The following is a 21,149-nucleotide window of genomic DNA, read 5'->3' on the forward strand; positions in this document are numbered from 1 at the left end:
TCCCTCCCTGGCAGCATCTCCAAGAGAGGACTGAGAGAGACTCCTGTCTGCAACCTTGGAGAAGCCGCTGCCAGTCTGTGAAGATAATACTGAGCTAGATAGACCAGTGGTCTGACTCAGTATATGGCAGCTTCCTATGTTCCTAAGGGTGCCTTGAAGTTGATGATATGCTCCAGGTTTCACACCCTGCCAGGGCTCTCTAAGGACATTCCTGTGCAGCGGCTACTTCGAGGGACACAGATCACCGCATTCTAAGGTTTCACAGCAACACTGTGAACACACTAATCTGCTCTGACCACATATGGGATGTCCATTTCTCGAGTTATTGTTTGTTCTGGGGTACTTATTCCTTAGTCCCAAATACACATCAACACCCATAGCCAAACACTCTGGCCCAAATGAGTTGTGGAGAAGGGCCCCTCTTCAGTGGCAGAAGTATGGCAACCTATATTATACATAGGTCCCACAAGATCTGTTAGCCCAGAATAATCTTTCACAAGTTGAAGACAGACCATCGTGGAGAGAATCTATCTATGTGGTCGCGAAGAGCTGACACCGACTTGACGGCACACAAATCAATTAATGGCCAGTTAGCCTGGGTCTTGCTGCTCTATTGACAAAAGGTCTGGTTGGTCCCCAGAAAACCCATTAAAATGATAGCATGTGATATTTCTTGGTGATTGCTGTAATAAGCTCCATGTCTGGCCTTGAAACTAACCTGTGCATCACTCACTGCTCTGCAAGGCAAGGTATACTCAGTCATAATGTGGCTGAAGTTGCTCTAGTTGAGCATATGGCTATGCCTGCTGCTGTGTGTTGCTATGTGTGCTATTGTGGCAGCTGTTGCAATGCTAGGAACGTAAGGAGTCATAATTGTGTGCGAGAGCAACTTGTGCCAATGATGTGACGGCAATGCAGGCATTGTGGCTGGCAGTGGATTCTGGGTCAGTGATTCTTCTTTGGGCTGTGTCTGACATGTGTTTTCTGTGTTGGGAGGGGCAGATTCACTTTTACTCTGTGCTTCTGTAGCGTTTTTCAGGGCAGGGTTGCAAAATGCAATGCAAAAATTATATGTGCAGTCTCAGTGCAGCTTGCTCTGGGTCAAAGGAAACAACGGGGGAACTCAAAACACCCCATTGTTCTCCATGGATAGCTCCTAGGGACACCAAAGTGGGCTGTGTGGTAGGGCATGATGGGTGCTACCTACCACCCAACACGCACAGACACGCGCGCGCACACACACAAACTCACACGAAAGTCTGACTGCTTGCTCAGATTGGAGAAAGTAGCACTTTAATGTTGTGAAAGGCACTTGCCAGTTTACAAAGAGCAGAACACGAACACAGTGGGGTCAGCAAAACTGTGAGAATGAGGGCTTGATGGGAAAGATTTCTTAGACAGAGGCTGGGTTGGTTTTGGCAGCTCTAAGAACACTGGGTGTTACCTCTGGCTAGAAGGAGACAGAAGATCACACCTGCTTCCACGCAGGTTCTTTAGTACTGCCCTCTGCTGGACAGATACGCTGTGTACAAGCCAATGCTAATGTTCACAGAGAGACCCTGGCTGTTGAAGAACTAAGGTTGGAGAGATTCAGTACTTTAAGAGAGGCAAAAGAGACAAAACAGAGGGATTGTGCTGCATAGGGTATGCTCATTTCTTTTATCCCACGCCATCCCTGGCAAAACAGGTTTTGGGAGCAGAACAGGTAGAGAAAAAGGGTGATTCTGCCCTGCCCACACTATCATCAACAATACCTCTATCAACCCACATCCAAAATCTCTACTGAACCTGGAAAGCTGATTCAAGTGAAGTGCATGTAATCCATGATCCAGGCCCACAAATCAGTACCATCTCAGGGGACAAATGCGAACAGTGATTTTTTGGCAGTATCTACCCACTAGAGATGTCCCTAACTCTTTACTGCAAAAGGACCAACACACCCTCTATTTTCTAAGAGTGTTTTGGGTAGGGTGCAAACTGGCACTCAGGTGGACAAATACAAAAGGAACGTTTGTCACTAGCTCTGGCTGCAAAATACAACAAACTGGCCCTGGGGGAGTTGCAAAACGACGGTTAACGAGCCTCACATCATTAAGACTGCATTATTTATCACCTTCCAGAGTCGTCACCCTAGAGGTCACGTGCTCCCATCTCCGTTTGGAACCTGCCCTTCTGTCAATGACTAAATAGGCCAGGATCCAGATATCTCATCACCAGGACGATGGTAGCTACTCTTGCTCCTAGACAGCTAAAAGGGACATTTACTCCAACCCAGCAAGGGAGATCAGCGGACACAAGTGGCTTCCCACATGCATAATGTCCCATCCCCATTGCAATGCTCACTTTGGCCCCACAGCTGTCTGCATCTTTGGATGGGGATGGACATCTCCATCCAAGACCACCAACTGTTATGCACCGCCAGGGCTGGATGGAGGCCTTTGTATGCACAAAACAGGGGTTCAGGTAGCAATTGGGGGAGCCTTGTCTGGAAATCTCTTCCAGTGCCTCGAGTCAAAAGCAACACTGCTACGCCTCCTGCCCAGTACTTCCACCAGCGTGCAACCCCCACAGCCTACCATCCTTCTCCCATGCTTGCAGCCAGGGCTAGCTAGACCACAAATGGTCCCCTAATTCCATAGCGGAAGGAGAGCTGGTGGAAGGATCAGCACGGGAGCACCTGGCTCCTCAAGGCAGGGAGGATCTCTGGCCCCTGGAGAAGCAATGCACCGCAACGTCCTGTCCTAAAACCAACGCAGCCCATTTGCAACCCGGCCCAGTGGTCAACCGCCCCCCCCCGCATCCCCACCCCCCTGTTTGCAGGCTCATTCATTCACACCTGCAGTTACAAAAGGGCAGGGCAGGCTTGTGTGCACAGGTCTCACTTTGCTAAGGGCTTCCTGTCATCTCCCAGCCTAGTCTAGGTGAGGATGTCCTGTGTCAACTTGGAGGCTGGCGATGACCCACAGACTGGACCACTAGAAGATGAGACAGCGATGTAGTTAGGCTGGTGCAGATCACAAAAGGTCCAGAACGGGAGCCAAAACGCTATCCCTCCCCTTTTCAGTCAATGCAGTACAGGTTGGCTGTGTACCTTTCACCGGCACTGAGTGACAGTGCTGAAAACCAATGAGGAAATGCCGTACTCTAGATAAGCTTCTAGCTCCTTTGGGTCCATCTCTTGGGGGAAACAAGGGCACTTTTGGCCATAGGCTTCTGACTCCCTTCTGTTTTCCTTTTCTGGTCCAAAGCAGGACGGAGTCTTCTGGGCTTTGGCTAGATATACATCTGGACACGCCTACATAATATTTCTTTCCCTTGTCTTGGGAAGGCTCATCTTACGTTGTCATTTAGATGGCTGCAGATTCAGTATTCCATATTGCCTAGCACTGATACTATGTTTAACTGAAAGGGCTGGAGGGCAGTCTTTTCGGTGTGAGGGCGGGGCCCAAGCAGCAAGCCGAGGAGAGGGGGCTGTCGAGTTAGTGAGGGCTAGGCGGGACCACCATGAAGACATGAGGCCTTGAATCCACCAGCTTCTGTGCAAGAGGATGGATTTCTGCTGGAGGGAAAGGTGCATCTAAGGCTGTGTGGGTCAGGAAGGGGAACACTCTGTGGATCCATGGGAGAGCCACACACTGGGGGCAGCCTAAAAGAGGAGAGAGAGAGAGAGAGAGAGAGAGAGAGAGAGAGAGAGAGAGAGAGAGAGAGAGAGAGAGAGAGAGAGTCAGGCACATAGGAATACACTGAAAACCAGTGCAGACGGAGGAAGGACCCAGTAGTATTGATGTACACAATGCTAGGGACTCCTATTTGAGAAACCCTGCAGTACCCATCCCCAGTTAACTGGACAAAGAGGCCACCACTTCAGTCCCCAGCCTCTCTAGGTGAAGAGGCCCCATGCAAATGGAGCAAAGAGGTGCTTTTTAAAAGCTGTGGCCCTCTTATGTTCATCAGGTGAAGAGCCACTGTTCAACCCAACGTAGCATCTCTACAATGGTGAGGAGAGGAGAGCTGGTCTTGTGGTAGCAAGCATGACTTGTCCCCTTAGCTAAGCAGGGTCCACCCTGGTTGCATATGAATGGGAGACTAGAAGTGTGAGCACTGGAAGATATTCCCCTCAGGGGATGGAGCTGCTCTGGGAAGAGCAGAAGGTTCCAAGTTTCCTCTCTGGCTTCTCCAAGATAGGGCTGAGAGAGATTCCTGCCTGAAACCTTGAAGAAGCTGCTGCTAGTCTGTGAAGACAATACTGAGCTAGACAGACCAATGGTCTGACTCAGTATATGACAGCTTCCTATGTTCCTAATGGCTGCTTTTAGATTGCAAGCCCCTTGCGGACAGGAAGTCCTCTTCTCTTCTGCTGCATCAACCACTTGGAGAACTGATTGTTGTGAAGAAATAGTCTATCAGTATTCTAAGTTGTTGTTATTGCTCCACATAAGAAAGCATACTCAGGATTTCAAGAGACAGATTAATTATGCCTCAATGACTATGCGATTCTAAGTATCTGCTTTTGCTTGGAATATGTGAAACTATCAGTGGACCATAAGGGTTTTAGATTTTGGGTTTTTTTAAAGGAAGCATTCACATGGACATTCTGACTCATGTGTTATATCAACCTTGTGGTAGAAAGGAGAGGGGTGTGCTGCTCCTCCAGGTGGGACAGCATGAAAACAGAGGTTCAACCTTGAGCCATAGTGCTCGTTCACACATGCCAGTTGCCCCTTGGTGTTGCAGCCATCCGGGGGCAGACATGTGTGTGTGAACAAGCCCTCTATTCTCAATTCAATTTGCAGAACCTTTAGGAAAGCAGAAAAGGGACAGCAAAATGTTGCAGTTGCTTCTGAGCAAAGCTGACGATCTGTTCTGAAAGAGCACCCGAGGGGCAGGAGCCCAGCTGAAGTTAGGCAAAACGAACAGGTCATGGGTAATCTCTGTGTGTTTCTTGTTCCAATCCAGATGCAACTCACCAGTTCTGGCTTCCGTCTATCTCATTCTGGTGGACAAACCTAATGAGGATTTTGAAAGACATAATTAATAGGCTGTTTCTCTGAGAGGATGCATTCTTTTTGGTAACACACCGCAGGCTGGGAGAGCCTGTCTCCTCCAGTCTCAGCTATATGCCAGACCAAAGCAGGCCCTAAGCATATCTTGTTCAGAGTGCAAGACTAGCAGACAGCAGATGTGAACTGACTGTCCCATCAGGCGCATAGCATAAATCATTCCCATTGTCCTGGGACATCCATCTTTTGAGAACTCTGTGGCATCAACCCATTATTGGTGCAGAAAAGTAGGGCTGTGCATCAAATCAGAACAATAATCAGATCCAATCCAACCCGTATCGGCAGCATTTTGCATCGTATAGTTTTCGATGCAAAAATGCTAATAGTGGCACTGCCCAATAAGATATTGGACAGTATTGTATTGTATCGGACTGTATCGGATTGTATTAAACTCTATCCAATGACTGGATGGCTCTCTGCATACTTTTCTGTCGCTGACAATGTTGCAAAACTGGTTTTTCATTGAATCTGGTGATGTGCCATATATGGAAAATGCTGAGGTGGGGAAGAGAGCAGAGATATGACTGACAGATCTGCATCAATGCTGCAGTGATTTCCAATTATTTCCTATTATTATTCCTGTGGGCCATTATATCCTATAAGATGATGCACCAACTCGATAATGATGCACTGAACAATTCGATCTGGGTCGGTACAATTATCAGATGCATGATTTAATAAATTGCTCACATTTAACTGGAATAGTACTGGATCGGATAATGTTGTCTGTGCACAGCCCTACAGAAAAACCATTCCTTAGCTCATATTCTCCTTACAATTTGACCCTTCTCATAAGCAAGGAGAAGGGTCAAATCAACCCGAGCAGCTAGGCAATGCTTTATCCATATTTTACAAAACATTGAATGAGGTCTGTGCTAAGTTCCTGCATTCCTGAACATAATGCACCATGGTGAACCTGCAGTCTGGCATAGAAATAGGCTCAGGTGTTGTTGTTTTTAAAGTTTCTATTCCTCAAGCTCAAGAACAAGGGGGCCTCAGCAGAGAAAGGGGAGGAGAAGGACTGGAACATGATGGGACTTACGTCGGATCGAACTGCGCAGAGTCCCTTCCTCCTCGTCAGGTTCGCCCGTCCTGAGAAGAGAACAAGATCGTCATGCTGGGTTTCCCATACACCCAACTCGGGTCACATCTCTCAATAAAAAATAAATTGCAAACAGGACTAGGCTTGGCACAGAGTGCATTTTGGTCACTGGCTTGCTTTACCCCCCCCGCATTCTACGTATCCCTCTCCACAAAGATGTGCTATTCCTCTAACTCAGGGCTCTGGAGCATTTCAGGTAAGAGCAAAGCAATAGCTCCCCCTGCCGATAGACAGAATAATAACTACTCCGCGCTCAAATAGTTATGATCAATCAAGGAATCTTGTTAACAGGCGAGGATGTGGCTGTGGGAAAGCATCAACAGAGAAGTTGCCAGAGGGAATCGATCTTTGCTTTCCCTTCTGCTGTGGCCCTGACCAGGTTCCCAGAACTACAGAGGCAACATAACGCAGGAACTACAATTGCTGCAGTGATCTAATTTTGCTGCCTGCTAGTGGGGTGGCAAAATTGAGTGGAGGGGTGGGGGAGAGTGTCTGGCTCAGACCTATAGTTAGATAAATGAATTTCCACACTCCTCCGCAGGAAAAAAAAGTTTTAAAATGGGAAGGGAGAAATGGAAGGGTGGGAAGTGTACTAGTTTCTAGTCCTATTCAGACATTGCGATGTACCTGCGTACAGGTGTCTGTACCCAAGTACAGGTTTGTGTGTGAATGACTGCAGTTGTGTTCAGTTCAAAAGTGACTCCTCATATGCAAGGTACAGATGGAAAGTGTAGCATTCTATGTTTATTATTAAAATTATTCATGGTGTGGAGAGAGTGCAGGAGAGCAGCAGCAGGAGAGGGAGTAAGCCTTCATCTCCTACCTGTGAACTTCTCAGATACATTTGGTGGGCCACTGTGGGAAACAGGATGCTGATGGGCTTGGGGCCTGATCAAGTTAGAGGTGTGCTGAACCAGATTGACTTCAGACTGAACCGGCCTCAAAAAAAGACAGCCAGTCCAAATTTGAACTGGGCCCAGTCCGATACGGGTCGGTTTGAGGGGCTGTGCTTGTAAAGGGGAATCCTTCTTTCTAAAGGGTTCTAAGGGTGGCCGGCAAGAAGGCACCTTACCCCTAGCGGTTCCTCTAAACCCCCGCCGTGCTCCGCCCCCCAAGCAGGCATAGCCTGCACGGTGGGCCACATGTGGACAAGACCGACAGCTGGTTTGACTGAACTGGTTCGTGGACTGGCAGTTCGGTTCGGATTCAAACCGAACCGCCAAAACCGCTTCCGTGCACAGCCCTAGATCCAGCAAGGCTTTCTTATGTGCATCGAACACAATAAATGTGTGTGTACACTGTACAGATTGTACATGCACTGAACATCATGTGTGAATAGGGCTTCTATATTTTCCAAATCAGTCAAGAAATGGGGCCCAAATGAGAAGCATTGCCTTGCTTTGGGTGTACTTATTTCTCCCTCACTCGCCTCTAGACCAGTCATCTGCACAAGCAAAATGAAGCAAAACATCACACAGCTCCCATCAGCCTGACCCCTCATGCAGTGAAGCTTTTCAAGAGAAAGGGCTAACCTCTGCTGCTGGTTGAACTTGCAACGACAACGCCGACCTGGGAAAAGAGGAGGGTCAGGCCAAACATAAATGAACAGCAAAGGAAGAAACACACACACACACACACACACACACACACACACACACACAGAGTGGGCCAGGAGGCAGGACTCCGATGTTTCAGCTAGCCCATGTCTGAGAGGGGAGTGCCAACCAGTGGTTGGAACCAGAAGCAGCCCACATTGAAGTGGACCCACAGGACTGGGTAGAACATTACCTGCTTTGTATGCAGGTGGCTCAGGTTCAAACCTTGGCATTTCCCATTAAGAAGATTTCAGGGAGCAGAGCTGGGAATGACAAGATCTTTGCCCGGGATCTTAGAGATCCATGGCCAGTCAATTAGAGAGCACTGCGCTAGATGGACTAACAGCCTGAGAGCATGTGCAGACATGATACACAAGGGCTATTATCTGCAGCAGAAGGCCAGTGTGGGGAGGAAAGGGCTGCTTTTCACTCCACAAGGGGAAAAATACAGGTGCTGGAGGTGTGTGGGAACACTTTGGATGTGCAATTTTCAGCAGAAAGAGTCACAAGACACTTGACAAGACCACCAGGAGGGCTCTGTTCCAGGTGCCAACACGAAGAGAGACTCGACTGTCATGCACAAAGGGCAGGGCCTTCTCAGTCATTGCCCCGAGGCTTTGGAATGCCCTTCCGATAAACACCTACTCTTCAGCCTCCCACACTATTTTTAACAGGCAACTTAAGATCTGGCTAGTCAGTCAAGCCTTCGCCCTCTAGGGCAGGCGCTGCTCGTGAACTCTCCTCCGGGGGGGACGGCGGGCGGCTTCTTTAAGTGTAAACTGACCTGGTGCTCCATGCCGTCCAGCAGCCCCCGCCGCGGGGAATCGCCTCCACCACTCACCTGGCTCCCGCTGAGGCGAGCTCCCGCCAGTGGCCAGGTGAGTGGTGGAGGCAATTCCCCGCCACGGGGGCTGCTAGGCGGCATGGAGCACAGGCTCCGTTTACCTTAAAGAAGCTGCCCCCCCCCCGGAGGCAAATTCATGAGCCGCGCTTGCTCTAGGGGGTGCTGTTTTCATTAAGGTTGTGCCGTCGAGTCGGTGTCGACTCCTGGCGACCACAGAGCCATGTGGCTTTCTTGGTAGAATACAGGAATGGCTTACCATTGCCTTCTCCCACGCAGTATGAGATGATGCCTTTCAGCACCTTCCTATATTGCTGCTGCCCGATATAGGAGTTTCCCATATTCTGGGAAACACACCAGCGGGGATTCGAACCAACAGCCTCCTGCTCTCTAGGCAGGTGGCTTCCCCGCTGCGCCATTAGGTGTTTGGTAACACAGCTGAAAACATTTTGGTAATGTTTTCATTACCAATGCTGTTGTACAAGCTGTTTTATTGCTGTGTGTTTTTAAATTGCCGTTGATTTTCTTACTGTTTTAAAACAGTTTTAATATTTCTGTTGAAAACCGCCTTGAGATATGTTACGGAAGGCAGAATACAAATCTAAAAATCAATCAATAAAATGGGGCAAGGGTCTACTCACTAAGTATAATGAGAATGCCAAGCAGGAACAGGACGACAGCAAACACTAGGCCTCCAATTCTCAGGGACTGATAGTCTGTGGATGGAGAAGAAATCAGTGGTTGTGTTAGGCTGGGAATGCAATGCTCAGTGGAACACAGGTGCTTCCTTGCTACGCTGCCATGCTGGCATTCTGAACCAGGCCAGAAAAGCAACCAGAAAAAGGCCAAATGGGCACCTCTTTATACTGACCAAGGAGTCCAATGAGAGTGTACTTGGGTATCAAGTTCTTCCGGGCAAGCCCTGCTGAAGCAAATGGGAGCTGCCCAAATGCACAGCCATTTTCATTCCAATGGGGCTTGCAAGGAACTTCCTATAGGGTTGTACAAACAAGGTCTGGGGAGTAGTAAAACTCCTAGGATCCTTCTGCAGAGTATGCACATCTCAAACCTGGGTTCTGACTCTTCCAGGGATGCAAAGATTTACTTATTTTAAGGCACAAAGGGTCTGAAGTCAGTGCTCCCCTAAAGGAAACAGAGCTCTCTTGAGCCCTGGCACCATCTTGGAAGTGTAGCCCTTTCCAGCACTTTCCCCACAGAGCTCTTAGGAAAGGGTTCTGTCTCTTAAAGGGACCTCCAGCAGCGAGAAAGCACAGTCTTGTGTGTAGGTCAGCTCAGTGGGAAATGGCTCTCACATTGAAGGAGTTTTGCCAAAGTGTCCCCCACTTGAAAAATAGGGAAGATCGCTGATCTAGCTCCTGAGGGTTCTGTTAGGGGGGTCTGTTCTTGCAGTGCCTTAATCCCAGGTAGACTGTTAACGGACTGGCTTGGGCAAGTAGGCCTCCCTTTCATCATAGGCAAATACTTCATGTGGACCACACCTCTACACACAGTCCAAATACGGCTTTAAAGCAGGAATGTTTGGATGTGCCACCTCTGAATGATTAGTGTGCTGGGTCAGTGGTGGAGACTTATGCGCCCATGCGCCTTCCCCATGTAATCAAAGAGGGGCGGCTGGAGTATCATCTGAACTGGCCCAATTATGACTAACTCACCATAAGTGAAGGGGTCATACTCCTGGTTCTTGGATGGTTCTGAAAGACATGGACCCAGAGAGCCAATTAATAATAGGAATCACCTTAACTCTGCCCCCCAAACAATCCTGACATTATAATTTCACTCCCCTGGTCTTGAAAAATACAGAATGTGTGGGAAATGGGTTGCGATTTCTTATCTCCAGACAGGATATTGGGCCAAAGGACCCTTGACAACGTCCCCACCTTACTTCTAGAGAATAACTTCCACCATTGGACAGGTGGAATATTTGATCGGTCTGCTGAGCCAATAGAAACACTTGCACCATTCTACCTACAATGAGAGAGAGAAGGTCAGCCATAGGGCTGCTTGGCAAGAGGAATAAGTATCGGGGGGGAACTCCTTCCCTATGCCATAACGGGTAAATGGAGGGCAGGGAAGGGGGGCACACACCACCCCCCTGCCACTGCATGAGCCAACATTGCCTCACTGCTTGCTTTAATCACCTCCCCCCTGCCCAATAACACTTTGCATGTGCATATTTTGCCCCCAAACCAGAAAAAGTCCTGTGGATGCCACGTACCCCATACTGGTGCGTGATCTGGCTGGGCAATTTATAGGCAGCCTGGAGATTTTATTTCACTGCTAACTCTCTTTCTGAATGCTCTTGGGTTCCGCTTCAATCTTGGAAAGAACCTGCTAGTTCTGAACATCTCACTGATGAACAAGCTGCAAACTCACTAGGATGGTACAAATGAAATACTACTACTACGGATATTTTTAGATAACGCTCGTCAAAGTTCTCAAAACGGTTTACATAGAAAAATAAATAATACACAAATAAGATGGTCCCCTGTCCCCAAAGGGCTCACAATCTAAAAATGAACCATAAGATAGACACCAGCAAAAGCCACTGGAGGGATGCCGTGCTGGGGATGGACAGGGCCAGTTGCTCTCCCCTTGCTGAATAAAAGAGAATCACCACTTTAAAGGGTGTCTGCTCAGTTAGCAGGGGTAATGTTCAATTAGTAGGGGTAGCTCCAGATTTGATGAGAGGCTTGTCAGGCAGTAGGTTCAGCAGGCCTCTTGAACTGTCAAGGTTTTGGTGAAGGCTATCAGTTTCCCCTCGAAGATTAGATGAATGGTGTTAGAACATTGCCACACACGATCAGAACTGTTTTTCATCAAAACTCCGCATTCTGCCTTTTGACTGACAACAGCCAGACAGATGCCACAGGAAAGTTCCTAAGTAGGACAGGGCTGGCAGTATCTGGCCTCCGTGCTTAGTTTCCAGAATGTGATAGTCAGAGATAAACCAGTTTTGATGGGGAAGAGCTGGGGAGAATTAGCCACCAAAGAGACAGATGAGCCAAAGGACAGATGGGGAATGGATGCCGGCCAGTGGTTCCTCCTCCCTGTCATGTTTGATTAAGCAGCCAAATCAAGGCAGGTTTCCTTGTAGGAGCCCAGCTCCTCTCTGAGTTAAGCAAGGGTTCTCAAGCCTGGGTACCCAAATAATGGTGGACTACAACTCCCATCACCCCCTGCAACAATGGCCTTGGATGATGGGATTTGTAGTGTAACATCTTCTGAAGACTCAGGTTTGAGAACCCCTGAGCTGAGGTATGTAAAAGATCGAGACAAATTAATCGACAAATGATCGACCAAAAAAATCAATCAAAAAGATCGACAAAAGATCGATCGACAAATTAATGAAGACCAGTGCTTAAGCAGAGGACGTTGCTCTTTGGCTCCAAAGTGTGCTGCTAGGAAGCACCCAACTTTTTATGCATTTAACACATTCAGGAATGCAAACATTTAGTTAGCCTAGCCTATAGGTTTGTCTAGGACAGAATGGCCCATGGGGTTAAAAAAAAAAGGGTTCTGGGGAATGGTGGACCCAACTGCAGAAGAATCCGCATCTCAGTGGGAGAGCACAGGCTTAGCTTGCAGAAGTCCCAGGTTCAGATCCCGGCATCTCCAGTTAAGAAAGATTTCAGACAGAAGGGATGGGAAGGGACTTCTGACCAAGGTCCAGAGAACTGCCACCAATCAGAACAGACCACACTGGACAGGTTCATGCAACAGGGACAGGGATTTTTTAACAGGGGACGCCCTTTCATGAGGCAAGTTGAGGCAGTTGCCTTGGGTGGCAGATTATTGGGCAACAGCAGGGCAGCAAAATGTTACTGCCACTAGGGATGTGCAAACAGGTTCGACAGTGAACCTGTTCAGTTTGATGGTCCAATATCGAACGACACACAACCCGGTTCGGTATCGGACTGAACCCCTCCCACAACCGTTAGGGCAGGGTTCGCAAGTTAATATATTTTTTTTTAAGTTTAGAAAAATAAATTTCACTCACTGCCACCCGGTCCAACGGCTTAGATTCTGCCGCAGGGGTGTGTGTGTGTGTGTGTGTTCTCCAGAAGTCCCTCCTCCACCCCTCTCTGGCCTCCATTATGTACCAAATCGCCCTGTTTGGGCGGTCTTTGACCCATTCGGGGCCTCACCCCCATAGCGGCAGCCATCTTGGAGGCTGCCGCACATGCCCAATGGGCCTCTGAGTGGCCTGGTCTGGACTTGAACTGGCCTACCCGGTTTTGTGCACACCCCTACCTGCCACTGCCACCAAAGCGGCTCTTCGGGACTGGGGTGACCCTTGCAAATTATGCATGGAGCACCTCTTCTCAAACTCCTTGCAAAGCTTGCAAGCAGCACAAGGAGAGAAGAGGAGGCTGCTGGCCACCTTCCTACCAGCCCCGTACCACTTACGAAACTTGCAAGGGTTAGTTTCAAAAGGGAGATGGCCCCCCATATGGCAAGGCAGCATTTGGTGCCTTCTCTCAGGCACTGCGATAACTTGGGCCATATCTGATTTCTGAGCTCCCTTACTGACTTGGATCAGTGCTGCATACAAAAGAAGTAAATTTAATATTTGGTTTCCTGCAAATTTTCAGTCTTCAAAGGGCTTTCAAAGCAAGTTTCTAGCGGAGCCTAGAAATTCCGGGCAATGCCTGTTGAACTTTCAGAAATCTTGCTGGCCTCTGGCCGTAATAAAGAAATCAACTCATTCAACATTCAGAAACCAGAAGGGTCTGAATGGGACACCCAGCAGTCAGGGGTGGAGGCTTCAGGTCTTGGCTCCTCTCCAGGATGGCACAAGCAGAATAAGGCTGCAATCCCCAACAAACCAACTAGCAGAGATGTGCAAATGAATTCAAATCTATTTGACTTGAATCTGGGTGATTTGGATTCAAATTGAACACCCCTTTAAAAGGGCAATTTGATCTGAATTCAAATTGGATTTTTAAATTTTGATTCGGATTTGATTTGAGAGCTGTTTGGCACCTCTTAAAAACCATTCAGCCCCCCTGACTGGGGGCTGAATGAACAAAGAGACACTTTTTGAAAATCTGATTCAAGTTCAAATCAAACTGCCCTTTTAAGGCTTGAATCCAAATAACCCAGATTTGAGTCAAACAGATTCGAATTCAAATTCATTTGCACTTCTCTACTAGTGCATTTGTGGGGGGGGGGAGCACCAAAGGAGGGTCAAATTGATTCAAATTCCTTTTGAATTGGATTTTCAGACCAGATTTGAACTTGATTCAAATTCAAGGAGAATTTTCAGAATTTGATTCAAATTTGAAACGAATCCAAAAATTAATTTTGTGCACAAATATTTACTTAGTACATTTCTATACCACCCCATACAAAATGGTCCCCAGACTTCTACTTACTAGGAAGCACGGCCCACACAACATGGAGTGACTTACTTCCAACTACATACACATTTTGCCCCCACATTTTATTATTTTTTTAAAAAGCACAAAGTACACACTGTCTCAGTTACTTTTAAGAGCTCCAGATATCGGCATTCGCATTCAGTGTTTCAACACCTTCTTCCCTGTCCTCCAAACTTACCCGCAATGGCAGGTCCTATCAAGGTCCCAAAAAGAGGCAGGAGAACCCACAGGTCCATGACTGCCCTGAGGAGACACAAGAGAAAGGAGACTCAGCATCTTGGCTTGGGGCCATATGAAAGACACAGCCTCTCCAGACTGCTCACAGGGATTGTCCCCAAAAAGAAACACTTACAATACAACAAAAATTTACAAACCATTTTCAAAAAATTTCCCATAGCGGGGGAGAGAGAGAGAGAGAGAGAAAGAGAAAGAGATGGCTCCCTATCTCCAAAAGGCTCACAATGTAAATAAGAAACACAAGATGGACACCAGGAGCAGTCACTGGAGGAATGCTGTGCTGGGGATGGATAGGGCCAGTTGCTCTCCCTCTAGTAAATAAAGAGAACCACCAATTTTTTTAAGTGTCTCTTTGCTCAGTTAGCAGGGGATGTAACATTTGTAACAGGAATGAGCAGAGGCTTTGGGGTGGGAAGAGACCTTGTCGAACCAGCCCGCAGACAGCTGAAGTGTGGTAAGATCTCTCCCGCCACTAGGTTGGATGGCCAAGCTACCCCACGATGGAAAAAACCAACCCAAAGGGAGCTTGTTCATCTGTATGGCTCACCGTCAACCACCCATACTATTTTGTACAGCACAAACCACTGTATATACTCCTTGGTGTTTTCTTTATCCACCTTTTCGGGTTTGGACCTGTGTTCTCTGTAAGAGGGATTTCCCAGAATTTGTTGACTACAACTCCCATAATCCCCAGCCAAAGGCCATTGCAGCTGGGGATTCTGGGAGTTGTGGTCAACAACATTTGGGAAATCTCTCTTACGGGGAAGATTGACTTGGACTTCTTCAGGAAGGATCAGCCCTTCCATGAGGCCAGGAGAGGCAGTCACCTCAGGCAGCAGATTGTTGGAGTGCCAGCAGGGTGGCAAAGGTACCCACTGTTGCCACCATAAGAGCAGCACTTTTGGACCAACGATCTGACTCTTGCAAACTTTGTAAGGATGCCTCTCCTCACACACCTTGCAAAACTTGCAAAAAGCACAAGGAGAGGAGGCGGCTGGCAACCTTTGCTCCTGCCTGCCCACGGCACTACTTTCTGAGCTTGCGAGGGTCGGTTTTTAAAGGGGGCTGGCCCCCACCAGGGGCGTGGGGCAAGGCAGTATTTGGTGCCTCACCTCGGGCACCACAACACCTTGGGCCACCCTGTCTTTGGGCACCCTTACTCTTCTTTCCCACCTATCCCCTTCTGCCTTCAACAACACTTTAAAGGGCTGCCATTTTTCTTCCTGGCAGGGCTCCTCCGCCCTTAACACCAGTGCATCCATTATGATTTCAACAGGTAGGGTTGCCATGTTCTGGCTTTCCCAATCCGGGTGCCTAATTTGCATATTATGTAAATTGGATTGAAAATAATGTTTGAGCAGAAGCGTGACCGCACGTTTTGCTCCATAACTCTTGCTTCTACAAGGGCTAGAGCTTTTATGATTATTATTTTATTTATTTATTCAATTTCTATACCGCCCTTCCAAAAATGGCTCAGAGAAATAACAAATAAATACGATGGCTCCCTGTCCCCAAAGGGCTCACAACCAAAAACAAGACACAAGATGGACACCAGTCACTGGAGGTACTGTGCTGGGGGTGGATAGGGCCAGTTACTCTCCCCCTGCTAAATAAAAGAGAATCGCCACGTTAAAAGGTGCCTCTTTGCCAGGATAGCAGGGTATTTTTTTAAAAAAAATGAAAGCTGAAATCCAGGCAAATCTGGGTGGGCTAAGAAATCTGGGTAAAGTGCTTAGATTCTGGGTGAAGCTTGAAATGCCGGCAAGGGGCGGGGGGCGCAGGGCAACTATCAACAGGCAAAGGTGGGGGAGAAACAGCTTTTGCTGAGAGTACATGACTCTCAGGCTACAGTTAACACACACACACACACACACCCCACTGCAAAAATACAATGTTGGCCATTCTACTGATGGAAGACTCTATGCGAAAGCAGTGGCTTCTCCGTTGAAGAGGCACATTCCCAAAGTGAAGGATATCCTTTAAAATGCATGGTGCTTTGTGGGAAAGCAGTGGAAACTGGGCGAGAGGCAAGAACAGCAAGACAGACAGGTAGCTGCAGGCTGGAACAAATGTGGAGAGGGTGAGGGGGGTGTCCAGAACAGTCAGGTGGAGCGGGTGGGGGGGGGGGGAGGGAGAGGAGAAAAGGAAACCGCTCCTGGAGCAGCTGGTATTGGACCCTGTATTGCGCATCCTGCAATGGCCTAGCTGGCCCTGGGAGAGGGAGGCCAAAGGCCTGTTGCTATGGCGATGGGCCTTTTGCAGGCCGGAAAATTGCTCTGCAATGTTTACCGATGATAACCTGTCTCCCGGGCGCTCAGGGACATTTCAGGGTTCCCTTCTCTCCCACTCCAGGCAGTGAAGCCAGCCGTTTTCCAAAGTGGAGAGAACCTACAAACATTCTCAGGCACACAACATGTGGGCTGAGGCGAGACTGAAAAATCACAAATCTGTGTTTTCAAGGGCCCGTGGCCGCAAATTGTCAACTGTGCAAATCGTCAACTGTGCGGTTGTGGAAAATAATGTTGTTGAGTTCCACCCGCCATATGCACAGCCTCCGCCCCCACAAAGAACAGAGGAAGCTGCCATATACTGAGTCAGACCCTTGGTCCAGCCTGCTCAGTACTGCCTACACTGATTGGCAGCAGCTCTCCAAGGTCTCAGGCAGGAGTCTCTCGCTGCCCTACCTCCTGGAGATGCTTCCAGGGAGTGAACCTGAGACCGTCTGCATGCAAAGCAGATGCTCTACCACTGATGCAATGCTCTACGGCCCCATCCACAAGAAGCACCAATGCGTAAAAAGGGATTGTAACACAAGGAGAATACAGCCAGTAATGTACTCTTTACAGTAACAACCAATGGAACTCCGGAGGATTTCAGTCTGGAAGTTCTGGATAGCTTCGTGAGCTGCCTGCCACAGAACGGCCTTAGGTAAGACATCAGCCTTATTCACATGTTCAATACTCATACAAATCTGTCTAGTGCATGCAGGAACAGGTCCGTATGTAGGCACAGTTATCCTAGGTGGCCAGATTTGGCTTTAAAAAAGCCAAATTCTGGCTTACGGCCCATTTGACCTACGAGTATACCCCTTAAGTTCTGGCAACTCTGCAGTTATCTACATTTTATTGTTGGATGCAGGTACAGCAGTATTCTTCCTATCTGCATCCTGCATAGTGGGCCTGTACCGAGGTTAACTTTTAAAATGTACAGTGGTAAAGCCATTCACACAAAAACATGCACATATGTGCAGAGATCTGGATGCAGGTACAACATCATGTCTGAACAGAGCTACTGTCTTTTAGGGATGTGCGAACCGGCTCAAGGTCAAGCTGGTTCGCCATCGAACCGGGCCAGCTCAAGGGTTTGCCCTCGAGCCGGACCAGGCCCGGTTTGGCTCGGCCTCGAGCTGGACCCCCTGGACCGGCTCGGAGCCAGCCCAGGGTTTGAAATGTTTAAAAAATGTTTTGTTTTGTTTTGTTTTTAAACTCACTGCTGGGCCTGGGTCGTTCTGCTGCCTCCGGGTTGGTGCTGCTGCAGCAGAACGGGGGTGGGATCTTTGAGGTTTCCCCCTCCTCCTCTAGCCTCCCCCCTGGTCTTTTCTGGGGAGGTCTGGGGCATTTTCGGGCCCTCCCGGCTCTTGGCACCCATTTTAGAGGCCACTGCACATGCGCATGGGCTATTTGTATGCCCCAGGTGATCCACCCTATGCAAGTCCATGGGTGGTTCACAATCTAAAAACACAACAATTGAAACATTAAAAGAATTAACACAGTTTAAAATACAGATTGAAAACTCCAAAATGTAAACAAACGTATAAAAATTAAAAGCCTGACAAAACAGGTATGTTTACAGGAGGCTCCAGTTTTGTTAGGAAGCATGTTCCAAAGTCCCGGGGCAACCCTAGAAAAGGCACGGTTTCGACTTACCACCAACCAAGCTGGTGGCAACTGCAACCGGAACTTCCCGGATGATCTTACTAGGCGGTGGGGGTCCATGAAGTCAAAAGTGTTCTCTTCAATACTTTGGACCCAAGCCATTTAGGGCTTTATAGGTAGTAACCAATGTACCCCCGTGAGCTTGAGGATTTATTTTGTATACAAAATAAGAAAGACAATCAATTCAGAGGTTACCTTTGACTGGTTGAACTTCTGTTACTGTCAGAATCTGCAGGCTTCCTGAGTTACACAGAACTCTTCGGCAGGTAGAGGAGCAATTAGGTGCAACTGGAAAGCCTGCCCGCTCCTACATCAACAGGCACTGGTTCAAAATAAATGTTAAAGGCTTAGCATATTGATTTTGTAGTGTTGCTGGAAAACAAACACAATCGCTTTCTTCATATTCCTGAGCACACGCAGAGAACTTGCGAAGGCCAAGTTCACAATTCCCTACCTCCCTTATTCCTGTCCTAAAGTCCTGGGACAAACAGGTCCACTTGATGAACAGCCCTCTGGCTTAGGTCTTTGGCTGCTATTACTAACTGGTAGGAAGGGGAGCAACAAAACTCCTGTCCTTTGGCTCACCCTCCACTGGAAAGACCATGCTTTAACCCTTTCCATAGCAAAGACCAGACTAGAGATCTCTCTGCAAATTCATCCCTCACATGGAAAGCCCTGGGCCTCCCTTCTCTGACCACTAGGTAATACTTCCCTCCAAAATGGGGAAGAAGGCCTGGACTCTACTGGCAAGCCTGGCAGAGGAAGAAGGCCTGGACTCTACTTTCTTTCCAAACGGAGAAACAGAACACAGCCCACCCACCCCACGCCCCACCTCATCTTCCCCACAACTATGATGTCAAGAACAAGAGGGCAAGCCAGAGCAAGCCTTCTCAATGGTCACTTGCAATTGGAACAACAATACCATTTTTAAATTTTTAAAATTTTTGGACAATGCAAGCCATCGCTTGGTATAAGAGGGGAATTTATGACAGCACAGATCTCAAAATGGGAGCTGGAAAGTTGCCCAAAAGGTTGAAATGTCTCCTGTAAATCCAGAAACCTTCAGCAATATACCGGACCCTGTCAGATCCTGCATTTTTAACTCATGCAATGACTCCTTGAGGGCAAGATTCCTCTGGTCTCACGAGCTAAGGAGGCACGGGTGGTTGCCAGGCGGGGAGAGGAGACTCGAGCATTTGTAGAAACATAGGAAGCGAACATACTGAGTCAGGCCACTGGTCCATCTAGTTTAGCGTTCTCCACACAGACTGGCAGCGGCTTCTCCAAGGTTGCAGGCAGGAATCTCTCTCAGCCCTATCTTGGAGATGCTGCCAGGGAGGGACCTTGGAACCTTCTGCTCTTCCCAGAGCACCTCCATCCCCCGAGGGGAATATCTTACAGTGCTCACACATCTTGTCTCCCATTCATCTGCAACCAGGGCGGACGCTGCTTAGCTAAGGGGACAAGTCACGCTTGCTACCACAATATCTCCAATATCTCTCTCTCTAGTGTAGTATTGTCTACACTGACTGGCAGCGGGCTCTCCAAGATTTCAAGCAGGAGTCTCTCCCAGCCCTACCTGGAGATGTTGCCAGGGAGTGAACCTGGGACCTTCTGGATGCAAAGCAGATGCTCTGTTGTTGAGCTATGGTCTATCTTGTGGGGGCGCTCCCCAAGTTTCACCAACTCTGCCTCTCACCCCTCTGTCCCCACTCACCAACGGATATCATTGAGATGTGCGTGAAATCCGTTTTTTACCTAAATACTAACCATTATGCTGTACACAAAGATTTCCCATCTCATGCCAGGGAAGGCAGGAACTAGATCTGCTTGGGCAATGCATCTCTAGGACCTGCTAGATTTATAAATACCTGCTACCAGCAGGGTTTCGTATTTTTGTTTCCCCACTTGCTCCTTAATCCCTGCTGTTTGTTTCTGTAGCCATGAGCGACGCCTGCTTTTTCCTGCTGCTCAGCAACTGCACCCCAGGACCAGCAGGGGACACATTCCTGAAGGTGGTGTTGCTTTGACTCCCTGCAACAGGCCAAGGTGGCCTGTCTCCGAGAGTCGGTTTTAGGAAGCCATTGCCAGGCAGCAAGTTATCTATGGCTTTGGTAACGCTTTTGGGATTCCTTCCCAGCCGACCAGCACCCTTCTCAGACTGGATGGCGGCTCCAAAATCCAAAGCAGGGTCAGATCCAGCTTGCAGGCTGTCTCTTGGCTGCTGCAGATTTAAGATGATTATATATTTTGGGCCCCTTTAGATCTTCGGCCCAAAGCACCACAATGTCTCGGACCATTCAGACAGGGCGATGCATGCACTGCGGTTCCATGGGAGCAAAGAACGTGGTGTCGAATGCACAATTCAGCTTCCCAAGAAGCTCAGTCTTTGTTTAAAGCAGAAGGCCAAGTTGCTAGTCCATATGGCTGCCAAGATATGCCAGGGACACTGAAACAGTTGTGCGTGGGGATGATGGGATTTATAATCCAACAACGTATGGGGAGTCAAGTTGGAGAACCCCAAGTTGCTCGCTTCCCCAAAACTGCTCCATGGACCAACATCTGGCTCCATTGATATTATATTTCAATCCAAGGCATGAGCCCCTTACTGCGGACAGATTCAGATTCCAGTCCAGCTCCTCTACTATTGCAGTTGTAGATTATTCCCCAAAGCGCTGCCAGTTCCACGATATTCTGGCGTGCAACAACCAGTTCTTATTCAACCCACAGATAAGCCCCACAGGACAGGGTACCGCCTTGCCCAGCAACACTGCCCTTCAGGCAGGCACGCCAGCTTGGCCGAATCCCCCCTGAAAACAGCTTGGCTGCCCTTCCCACGGAGCCCCTCGGACCTACCGCCAGGAACCTGTCCGCTGGGCCTCCTCTGACATTTCGAGCGGGGCGGGGGAGATACGGAGAGCTGGAGGGAGTTCAGAGACGGGAACAGACTTTTATCAAGGCAAAGGCACTGGCTCAT

At 48.5% G+C, this 21,149-nt stretch overlaps 1 protein-coding gene across 1 annotated transcript in view; it reads right to left on the reverse strand.

Moving 5' to 3' along the window:
* Window positions 1-21,149, reverse strand: part of LOC128332825 (uncharacterized) — a 58,523-nt gene that overhangs the window by 29,107 nt on the left and 8,267 nt on the right. The window contains exons 3-6 of the mRNA XM_053267585.1: window positions 14,179-14,243; window positions 10,272-10,310; window positions 7,695-7,731; window positions 6,103-6,152 (exon numbers count right to left, since the gene is read on the reverse strand). Of these exons, the coding sequence (XP_053123560.1) occupies window positions 6,103-6,152; window positions 7,695-7,731; window positions 10,272-10,310; window positions 14,179-14,243 (191 nt within the window). The remainder of the gene's footprint in view (window positions 1-6,102; window positions 6,153-7,694; window positions 7,732-10,271; window positions 10,311-14,178; window positions 14,244-21,149) is intronic.

Source organism: Hemicordylus capensis, chromosome 7 (assembly GCF_027244095.1).
Source record: "Hemicordylus capensis ecotype Gifberg chromosome 7, rHemCap1.1.pri, whole genome shotgun sequence".
Lineage (NCBI taxonomy): Eukaryota > Metazoa > Chordata > Lepidosauria > Squamata > Cordylidae > Hemicordylus > Hemicordylus capensis.